Source organism: Carassius gibelio, chromosome A16, assembly GCF_023724105.1.
Source record: "Carassius gibelio isolate Cgi1373 ecotype wild population from Czech Republic chromosome A16, carGib1.2-hapl.c, whole genome shotgun sequence".
In the NCBI taxonomy this organism is placed as follows: domain Eukaryota; kingdom Metazoa; phylum Chordata; class Actinopteri; order Cypriniformes; family Cyprinidae; genus Carassius; species Carassius gibelio.
In genome coordinates, this window is record NC_068386.1 from 8512203 (window position 1) to 8523507 (window position 11305).

Sequence of the window (11305 nt, forward strand, 5' to 3'; positions counted from 1 at the left end):
TTTGACAAAGTGTATGAAGGTGTAATACTAAAAGGCTTTAGTACTCCCAAGTATATTCATAGAGAATATTTCTAAGAACTTAATTGTGATAAATTGTTGTTCCATTGCATTCCTTTCTGTGGAGAACAACTAGCTAAGAACAGAAAGTAATAATCGGTCACACCCAATTCCTATCTAACAGACGGATCATTGGTGTTATCTTAGGCCTGGCTGAGGACGCCCAGGGATGTTACACACTATAATGTTCTCTTTTACACAATAGTAGCATGTTCCAAAAAATTAGCCACACACACCTTCCCTCTCCCTGTTGTGCACACACACCTATATTTACGTATCTGTTTAAAAATGGCAAAGTTCACAAACACAGCTGAATTCCCCAGAGAAGATGTGAGATTACTGATACATCTTTGAACTGAAAACCCCCACTGTTCAATTCAGAAGCGTGTAGTCGAAATTTCTTTTGAGCTGTATCTATCTATAAATGTTGGATTAAATGTCAGCTGGCACATGCTACTCTTTCAACTTGTTTACAGTGTACAATCCTAGCATCAAAACATTCAGGTCATTCTGGGAAGCAGGTGCATTTTCTTAAAAGTTTCAAAAAGCTTTTAAACATTGTCATATATAATGTTTTAAAGTGTTAATAAAATAATAAATATAATATTTTTATGCTACCAAATGTTTGGAAGTTTAAATGAATATTCGGCAGCCTTTTGATGTCATTCTAATGTGAGTTCTCTGCTGAATAAAAAGTATTAATTAAAAACCTTCAAGTTTTTAAATGGGAGTATAAGTCAATTAATTAAACTAAACATAACAATTAAAAATTGTTATCACATTTACACACTTTTATATTCAGTGACCCGTCTCATTTAAAAATACATATTTTATTGCTCAAAATAAAAAGGATCTAGAAGATCTAGAAGACTAAAGCACAAGCCAGAGACTAACAAACAGTATAGTTTTTGAACATATACAGGCTGGAGTCAACACTGAAACACTGTGATGGTGTCTGTTAGTTCATTCCTGGTATTCACCATCCACATGCATTCATTTTTATCATTAAGGCATGTTCTGATACCGGAGCGATATGAGGAATCCAATGCAAGTGCTATTACCAAGTAACCTCAACTGACTTTCTTCAAACCCTTCCTCCTCTGAGGAGGAACAGGAAGCGTCAGTGGAGCGTTAACGGCTTGTCACTGCAATCTTCACCCTTCCCCCCACCTGAACCCCCTCACCACAGCGTGTCCGTAAATGGACAACACTTTGCCCTCCACTCCCAGGACAAAAAACACAGGCCCAGGGTTCACATAAAGCCTCGTAATGTCAAGGTAAGCACAAATGAACCTGGAGACTTTCCACTTCCTCCCCCATACACGCCTTCATTACATCTGAAAGTAGGCAAAAGATTCTTACTTTATAACCAAGCTTTTATAGAAGAACTAATAAGTGCACACAAATGCAGAAAGTAGCTGTCAGAGCACAATTCAGCCACTTTGCACGAAGCATGAAACTAGTTTGTTGTTTAAACCAAGAAAGATTAGGCAGTGGAAGCTGTGGTGCACCAATGATTCTCAGAACTGTCGCTATCTTCGCAACAGCTTTTAACAGGAGTAAAAGTCATTGTTTTCGGTTTAACATCAGCTAAAGTGATAGTTAACCCTCTCCAAATTAAATTAATGTCATTTCTTGAACCTTTATGTCGTCTACAGAACACAAAAGATTATACTATAAAGAACATTTTTGTCCATTCTTTTAGGTCCATAAAGCTACTGGACCCAAGTGATTTTCAAAGAAAAAAGAAAGAAATGCATATAAAGGTTTGGAACAACAGAAGAGTGAATTTTCATTTTGTGAATGAACTATCCCTTTTATGCTAATTGTTAGACTGAGCTATAGCGAAGAAACTGCTTTAACCATGGAAGATCACAATTAGAAAAAATATCTGAACCATTTCAAGAAGTAAACTTACATAATTCTAGTTTTTCTGCTTGCTTTTGACCGATATAACACTCACCCCTTTTCTGAAGAAAGAAGAGAAGAGTAGAGACAGATGAAAAATTAGGCCAGAGTTAAAACTTAGCCATCTTTATTACAAGTCACACACAGGTTTGAGCCCTCCTGGACTGTTGGGGTTGGGGGGAATAAATAAAAGCAACTTGATTTAAGGCAATTCTAAAGCTTCAACCAGTTGTATCGAGACCGGCATTAATCACTATTGTAAGCAAGCAGCGTTTTGGGTTTGCTGAAGCTTTACCATCTAACAAAACATCAGACTTACAGTTTGGGTTGCATGAACAAAGTTCTTGGTCTAAATAATAAAAAACAACAACGATTCAGCAACAGCATTCTGGGAGTTTCCCATACACCACAGGTTCCTAATGTCATTGCTTTTTTGTTCTATGTTAATACATCTGATAAGCAATAAATAAATAAATTTTTAAATGCAAAACTGCATTGAAGACAAGTAAGGTTTGAGTGTCTATAGATTGCACCAATTCACAGTTCTGAAGCGTTGTTACATTCATCCATGGAACACTGTTCGGCGTTCCAGACAGAATCAGAACTGTAGTCCTGACAGGAGCTTGACCACCCATTTCTGTGGAGAAAGAGGAATCTGATCACCTCTTGTTGATGGCGATCACAAAAAATAGATAGAAAGAGCAACTTTTGCTGCCCATACCGCCTTCAAGCATCCAAGTGATCCAGTCTCAGCAGCTAACAGTGCTCGGCTGCTGTTTGCTCACAAAGTCTGAGATAAAGTCAAATTCATTCTGTCCCAGAAAGAGTTCAGGGAGTTCCTGCACCCTGTCCAGTCCTAGCTCCATGACCAACGAAGTCAAAACCTCTTCATCGATCAAATCGGCATCCATGCCATTGAGAATGAGAGCTGGGCTGGCCATATGCTGCATGTTGCTCAGCTGGGCCTGACCCATGCGGAACTGCGCCCCATTCCCCATGTGATTGCCATTCATGTGTCCCAGCGGGTGTCCATTGTACTGCGTGTTGAGTTTCTGAAGGTGCATGCTGGCCATGAGCTCTTGGGAAGTGAGACCCCCGCTCATGTACTGTTGTTGTTGTTGTTGTTGTTGTTGCTGCTGCTGCGGAGGCTGTTGCTGCTGTGTTTGGTGCATCTGGTGGTGCTGCTGGTGCTGCTGAACGTGATGTTGTTGCAGCTGGCCCTGGTTGTTGAACATCATGTTAGATGACTGCATTTGGTGGTGACCCATCTGTCCATTCATAGGCCCCACCATGTTGGCCCTCTGGCGCATGGCGGCCTCCATGTTTCCCTGAGACCCCGCTCCATAGTGGATCATCTGTCCATTGGCCATTGCTCTCAGGCCAGGCTGGGGCACATGCTGCTGGGGGCCCGCCTGCAGGCCTGCATTCATGCCCATCCGGTAGCCATGCAGAGCCCCGTTACCCTGTCCGTGGTTCATGGGCATCATCATGTGCTCTGCCATAGAGTCTCCCTTCAATGAAACAGAGGATATCAGAATTAGAATTAGACTATTGACAACAGAAGTGAGTTGTTTTACTCTCAGCCAAGATTAACTGCCCACATATTCTACAAATGCACAAAGAAATCATTTTTTTCCCTTCATCATTCAGCAAAGATTAAAATTAATTTCCACTCTCATTGGACAGATGAGAGTGATGTGTTTTTTTTAGCACCTTCCAACCCACCTGATTGCCCACTCAACATACTACAACCTCTCAAGTCCTAATGATGCACATTCCAAACAACACTTTTGAAATTGAGTGGAGTATTATCCTCAATTCTAAACCTTTAACAACGCCTTGCTTAATTTCCATCTAAATAAATGCAAAGTATTTTTTTAAACACTAGATCTAAACAAAAAGGATCTTAAATAAAACCTTTAATTTGTAATTTGTGTAAGAAATATTATGTATATATATATATATATATATATATATATATATATATATATATATATATATATATATATATATATATATATATATATATATATATATATATATAAATAATAACAAATCTCTCTCTCTTTCTCTCATAACCTTGTACTTCAAACACAAAAAAATTCAAGCATGCACAACATCATTCCAAAGAAAGTCACCGTGCAGTGAAGCAAACAATGGATCTTCCACTCTGAACCCTATAACACTGGCGCTGTCTCAAAACCTAGTGTAGCCTACATGGACAGCAATTTGGGCATCAAGGCGCGTGCAAGAGCGTAAAATGCCGCACGCGGTTTTGACGCCTAAAATGCTGCCTTGATAGCCAGCACACTGTTTTAAAACACAGTCCGCGAGTTTCTGAAGCGTTTTGAATTTCTTACCCCCTGTCCTGTGCTCAGTGACTCCGCAGCGGCAGGACAAATGAGCTTTATCTGTTCAAATGATTCTGAAGAATTACTGTTTATATTCCACAAGGTGAAGCTTCATACTCCAGCGGTCCGACGCACAAAAGAGCGCTGCTCACTATCTTCCAACGAGTGTATGTGTGTCTGTGTGTTTTTTCTGGGTCAACTCCACTAGGTTTTATACATGAGAAAAGCGGAGAGGTGGAGCTATCGTTCGCTCTCTATTCTTTGTTGCCATTGGCCCTGCTGCTTAATATCAGTGTGCATTAAAACCCCTAGCGGTTTCTGTCAAACACTAGCCAGTTTCTGTCCACAGTTTTGTTTTTTTCTGTTTCTGATTTAAAGTTAGGAATAAAACCCTTCTGATCTGTTTGATGTTAAGAAGAACTTACTAGATAGATAGATAGATGGATAGATAGATAGATAGATAGATGGATGGATGGATGGATGGATGAATGGATGGACGGACGGACGGACGGACAGACAGACAGATAGATAGATAGATAGATAGATAGATAGATAGATAGATAGATAGGCCTAGACAGATGGACAGACAGACGGACGAATGGACGGATAGATAGATAATACCTTTTATAATTAACCTACAATATCAGTGTTTCTACTTCAGTTTTTAAAGGGGGGGTGAAATGCTCGTTTTCACTCAATATCCTGTTAATCTTGAGTACCTATAGAGTAGTACTGCATTCTTCATAACTCCAAAAAGTCTTTATTTCTATTATATTTATAAGAGAAAGATAGTCTGTACTGATTTTTCCCGGAAAAACACGAGCGCCTAGAGGCGTGACGTGTGGGCGGAGCTAAAGAATCACGAGCGCCAGTAGGCTTTTAGGTTGCTGTGACACAGATCCAGAGGCTGAAATTTAACAAGAGCAGCATCAGCAAAGGCGGTATTCTATGTGGTATGTACTGAAACTGTATATATTTGCTTAGCGGTTTTGGAAAATGACTAAGTTCCACTTTATGTCGCCTTTTTTTTTTTTTTTTTAAGCTGTACATGTGGAAAGTGCAGTTTGATGACAACATCGCATGTTGTTTACTTGATGTGCTTACACGCTGATAGCTAAGTTAACAACACAGAGATATTTGAAGCAGTTTTACTCACCGCATGCGGTTCCAACACACGATCTTGACCCTTTTTTAGTTGGGACTGCATTATCCTTAAGAAATAAGCGATGTGCAATCAGAAAAGCAGGGAACAAACAAAAACACTTGCACAACTCCATTGATGATCTGTAAAAATAAACTCCATTCACTGGTCCCTTAATGCTGTTTCTCTTTTGGTAATCTGTGCAGGGTTGTCTTGCCCTGGCAACCAAAAACACACTTCTTTTGTGACTTTTCGCGACGCTCTCGCTCTCGCTCTGATCAGGCTGTGCTCAGCCTCTCAGTGCTCTGCTATATGGGAGCACGCGCTCTTCCGGCTGAAGTGCCTTAGGACCCATATAAGGAAATTCCGCTCCATCTAACGTCACACAGAGCCATACTCGAAAAAAACTTTCCGAAACTTGTGACAAACCGGAAGAGGTTTTTTTGGAACAAAAATACTCCTTCAAACGTACAACTTAATTTTTGAAACTTTGTCCATGTTTAGCATGGGAATCCAACTCTTTAACAGTGTAAAACACTCAGTATGCATGAAATAGCATGAAATAGGTGAGAGAGAGGGAAGGGGAAAGGAATGCTGGTGCTATTCTGGGCCACCGGCTGGAGTGGTGGTGGTGCAAGCCTGGGCTGCATGTGGGAGTCACAGAGCACAAGGTAAATAGTTGGGCAGCTTCCTATTAGTTTGGTTCCCATAATCTTGATGAATATGGTGTACCATACCCAACTGGACCCTGATCACTTGCTCTAAACAAAACACTGGACTTTGTCTGTTTTAAAGAACAGGAAATCAACATTCTCTGTTTTGTCATAATAGCTCTCTGTTTACTCAGAGGTCAACACTGGTCAGAGGAGAACCTCACACCTCTAAACTGCATGATCTCTTGGCAAATTAACAGCTCAATTCCACTGTCTTTGTTTTGTGTTATTACCAAGACCTTGGGTTTATTTGTATGATGATCTTTTCGCACCTTCAATAGCTTGATGCACTTCGAAAGGGTTAAAGACAAATGTTGTGGTGTTGGGAAATATGTGACAGAAGTCACATCACAACAGTAGGTCAAAGATAAGTTATAAAGATAAGTACACTGGCAGTCCACACTAAACCAACTAAAAAGTTCAGTTTATAAAAAAACTGAGCAAAACAGCAAGACCAGCTAGTTCTTCATCGTTCTTTCCATGTCATTGTTTATCTGGATACCAAAGGTCACCTGGAAGCATAGTTAAAACTGTGCGTGTATGTTGGGTTTGCTCATGATTTTAATACTAGTCAAGTTATAATGGATCATCTGGCATTTCCTTCTGCTACATGAAGCATAAAACAGTTTATTAACATATCCATACTGTTTATTTTATTTTATGTATTTTTTTGTTTTATTTAAAATTGAGCCTAAAAAATTTAGGTTAACATTTTAAAGAACATATAAAAGATAATGCGTATTTTATGTGCTGGTCACCATGTCTTTTAACCCTTTTTTTTTTTTATTGGTATCATTTTCACATTTGCATTTCCTTCCCTATAGTTCATTTAAATGGTTCAGCAGTGCGACAAAAGAATTTTAAAATACATTTACATTTAATCATTTAGCAGATGCTTATATCCAAAGTGAAAAATGAGAACAATAGAAGCAATCAGACCAACAAGAGAACGACAACAGTATACTAGTGCCACGACAAGTCTCAGTTAGTCTTTCACAGTACACATAGCTATGTTTTTTTAAAGAATAGAATACATTAGAATAGAATAGAATAGAATAAAATAGAATAGAAAAGAAAATAATAGAATAGAATAGAAAACAAAAGGAAAGTGACAGTATTTGTTGGTCAAGTGCTGGAGAAAAGGATGTGTCTTTAGATTTTTTTTTTTAAAAAGAGGAAAGACTCATTCCACCAGCTGGGCACAGTCCAGGAAAAGGTCCATGAGAGTAATTTTGAACCTCTTTGGGATGGCACCACAAGGTGCCGTTCACTTGCAGAATGCAAGCTTCTCTTGAATTTGATGCGAGCGGCTACTGGTAGCCAGTGTAACCTGAAGAGGAGAGGAGTAATGTGAGCTTTTTTTGGCTCATTGAAGACAACTCTCGCTTCTGCATTCTGGATCAGTTGCAGAGGCTTGATAGAACATGCAGGAATGCCCGCCAAGAGAGCATTACTATATCCAGTCTGGAGAGAACAAGAGCTTGGACAAGCAGTTGTGTGGCTTGCTCTGACAGGAAGGGTCTAATCTTCCTAATGTTATATAAGGCAAATCTGCAGGACTGGGTCGTTGTATAAATATGGTCTATGAAGCTTAACTTATGACTGATCACATCTCATAGGTTTCTGGCTGTCCTAGAAGGAGTTATGGTTGACGAACCCAGCTGTATAGAGTAGTTGTGATGAAATGATGGGAAATGATGGGAACCACAAGCAGTTCTGTCTTAGTAAGGCTGAGCTGAAGGTGATGGTCATTCATCCAGCTAGAAATGTCTCTCAGACAGGCTGCAATGCGAGCAGCTACCATCGGATCATCTGGTTGGAATGAGAAATGGAGTTGAGTGTCATTAGCATAGCAGTGATAAGAAAAGCCATGCTTCTGAATGACAGATCCTAATGAAGTCATGTAGACGAAGAAGATAAGTAGTCCAAGCACTGAGCCCTGAGGAACCCCAGTAGCAAGAAGTTGTGAGCTAGAAACCTTACCCCTCCAAGACATCCTGAAGGGCTTACCTGAGAGGTAGGACTTAAACCACAGGAGTGCGGTTCCAGAGATGCCCATCTTTCTGAGGGTGGATAGGATAATCTGGTGGTTAACTGTGTCAAAAGCAGCAGACAGATCCAGCAAGATGAGTACTGAGGATTTGGAAGCTTCTCTTGCTAGTCGAAGGTCTTCAGTAACCAAGAGCAGGATAGTCTCACTTGAGTGGCTGCATTTGAAGCCAGACTGGTTCCTGTCCAGGAGATTGTTCTTTTACAAGAAACATAGATAGTTGGTTGAATACAACTCGCTCAAGTGTCTTTACAATGAATGGAAGAAGGGATATCGGTCTGTAGTTTTTATAAAGTGCTGGATTTAGAAATGGTTTCTTAAGCAGTGGGCTTACCCGAGCCTGCTTAAATGCTGTCAGAAATGTACCAGAGTGAAGAGGGGTGTTGATAACGTGAGTAAGTGAAGACTGAAGAAGAAATGGCCTGAAGGAGGTGAGTGGGGATAGGATCAAGTGGAGAAGTAGTAGGATGATTGGAAAGGAAAAATTTGGAAATGTTCATCTTCGAGTGTGGAGAGAAGGAGGAGGAGAGAGTATGTATTACTATTATTATGTAATTATTATTATTATATAATAAGGTTCACTATAGAGGGAAATGTAAACCATCTTATTTTTTGTTGTTAATTTTATATAATGTATTCTGAGTTGGACCCCAATCAGAGTAGTGGCCACTTTGCTAATGGAGATCCAAATAAAGAATAGAATACAAAGACTTTCACAAAGCCGTTTTTACATTCAGAGTGTAATATCCAGAAGATCTCAGTTTTTTTATAATCATTTATCTAGAGTCAGGTGTTGTGATTCCCTAATAATAAAGCAGCTGTGGTTAAATCAATATTTCAGTGAGAATAATCACAGCACATATTCACAATTACCTGTGCATTAGACCTCATTCACTCCTTGAGGCAGATGCACGATCCATTGAGAACTCAGCTGTGGGAGCTGCTTATTTACCTACAATACCACAGCCTTTCAAAGGTGTGCATGTAGACATGGAGGATTCATGACTATTGACACAAACAATTCAAACATGAGATTAAGCCTAAACAACTAGAAATGCCCGTGGATATCAGCGCCACAGACCTGAACACTTGCTCTACAGTGAATGGTTTCGTGTCCAGACACCTAGTTGGCCGGGCTTGTTTGTACAATGCGCGTCTGGTCGGCAGCGGGCTCATCCTCCCCCACACCTGATTAGCAAAGAGGTAAGAAACTGGAGGAAGGGGCAGCCAACTGCCACCAAGAGCTGCCTGCTAGAGGACTCAAGAGAGGCTCAATACCATTGATAACATATGTCGATTCTGTGTAAAACTCACAGCATTTTCAGGCTGGTTTCACTCCCATTTAAACTTTTACCAAAGAATTGCTGTTTGATGTGGAGATGTCTCTGTAGGCTTCTTATTGACATTTTTATGTCTTATTCTAATTTAGTCATTAGTGCACACTATATCAAATGCATAGCAAAGTTTATCATCACAACATTTTTTATTAATTATTAAGAACTTGCTCTTCATATGAAATGGTTTTGCCTTTGTAGGCTACTGAAATCACTGAGGCCTTTTGGCCTACTGGACAAAGGATATCGGTAGCTAAATCATGTTGTAGCTTATTCTGGCTCCACTGTGATTTGTAACACTCACTTTTCAACATCCAGCAATAAAAAACAAATTTAAAAACACACTATGATTCAATAGTTTGAGGTCAGTAAGATTTGTTTTATTTTTATAAACATTATTTATTCAAGGATGAATTTAATTGATCAAATGTGACAGTAAAGACATTCATAATGTTACAAAATACTGCTCTTTTAAACTTTAAATTAATCAAAGAATCCTGATAATGTGCACCATGCTTTTGAGAAAATATTAGACAGCACAACTGTTGTGTTAAGTTGATAATAAAAAGAAATGTTTCTTGCATTTCAAATGATTCAATCAGCAAATTAAAATGATTTCTGAAGGTTTATGTGACTTTGAAGTAATGGCTGCTAAAACTGCAGCTTTGCCATCATAGGAATAAATTATGTTTGAAAATATATTAAATATGTACTGTTATTTTTAATTGCAATAATATTTCACAATATTAAACAACATTTAATCTGTTTGATCACATAAATGCAGCTTTCAGTGAGCATTCTTTAAAAAAAAAATTTCCAACCCCAACCTTTTGAACAGTAGTGTACATCACATTGTGGAAGTAAAAAGAGAAGCTTTTTTTTTTAATAAATTTCCTAGAAATCATAGATGTTACAGCATGCTACATTGTTTTTGTCACTGCCAGACACTCTGCTTTGCTATTAGGAGATCAGTCTCCTTACCAGCAATCCCCAACCCCCTCCAACCCAGTTACAAAAACACTTTACTATCTACCTTGTTTATTTAGCTCCAAAGTGACCCCTCGCTCTCACTCTGTCAAGAATTGAACAGCTGGATATTTCAGCAAAGCTGTTGTTTTCACCCGGGTTTTTTTTATTTTTTATATAGATTTCTTAGTTAGGGCTGTACCTAATTTTCATCAATATTCTGGCATAAATTGTCTACAAATTAAAAGTCATTTTTATCACAAGGGTTACATCAGGTCAGGCTTTGGGTGCAGGCTGCCGTACAAATGCACGACACAATTATGAATTGCAACAGTTAAAATATGATTTAGTTGTGTAATTTGTTGTTGACTTCTATGGAATGTTAAAAACAAGTCATTTTACTTGGGTCTTGCACAAGAGCACATCATACAACACGACGACTGTAATATAACAAAACCAGCACTTTATCTTGTGACTGGTCCCGTTACTTGCAACGCCACAATTACAGGCCATTGTTCAGATTTTTCCCACACTGCATGTATGACAGCAGGAGAGTGACCTTCTACTTTTTCACCAGAACAGCAACACACCTACTGAGTTTCAGAGAATCTTCTCTCCACCCCCACTCATCCAACCCTTCCCCCAAGACCTTGCATATCCATAATGCTTTGTCTTATTCTGCAGATCAACTTCTCCAGAAGCACCGAGCCTTAACACACACTTAACAAAATAAAGAGCATCACCACCCACTCAATACACGGCCCATTGAAGGTGTTCATCACAGT

The 11305-nt window shown here is 39.1% G+C and overlaps 1 protein-coding gene across 1 annotated transcript; it reads right to left on the reverse strand.

The window, feature by feature from the left end:
* Positions 1 to 2059: 2059 nt before the first annotated feature.
* LOC128030508 (cbp/p300-interacting transactivator 3) lies at positions 2060 to 4514 on the reverse strand. The gene is made up of 2 exons (XM_052618194.1): positions 4326 to 4514; positions 2060 to 3476 (listed from the first exon to the last, which is right to left on the reverse strand). Exon 2 carries the CDS (start codon positions 3465 to 3467, stop codon positions 2715 to 2717), a length of 753 nt encoding a protein of 250 aa, XP_052474154.1. The 5' UTR covers positions 3468 to 3476; positions 4326 to 4514; the 3' UTR covers positions 2060 to 2714.
* Positions 4515 to 11305: the final 6791 nt, after the last annotated feature.

Excerpts from the sequence above, each read along its gene's own strand:
- LOC128030508 (XM_052618194.1), bottom strand. The coding sequence starts at position 3,467 with ATGGCAGAGCACATGATGATGCCCATGAACCACGGACAGGGTAACGGG.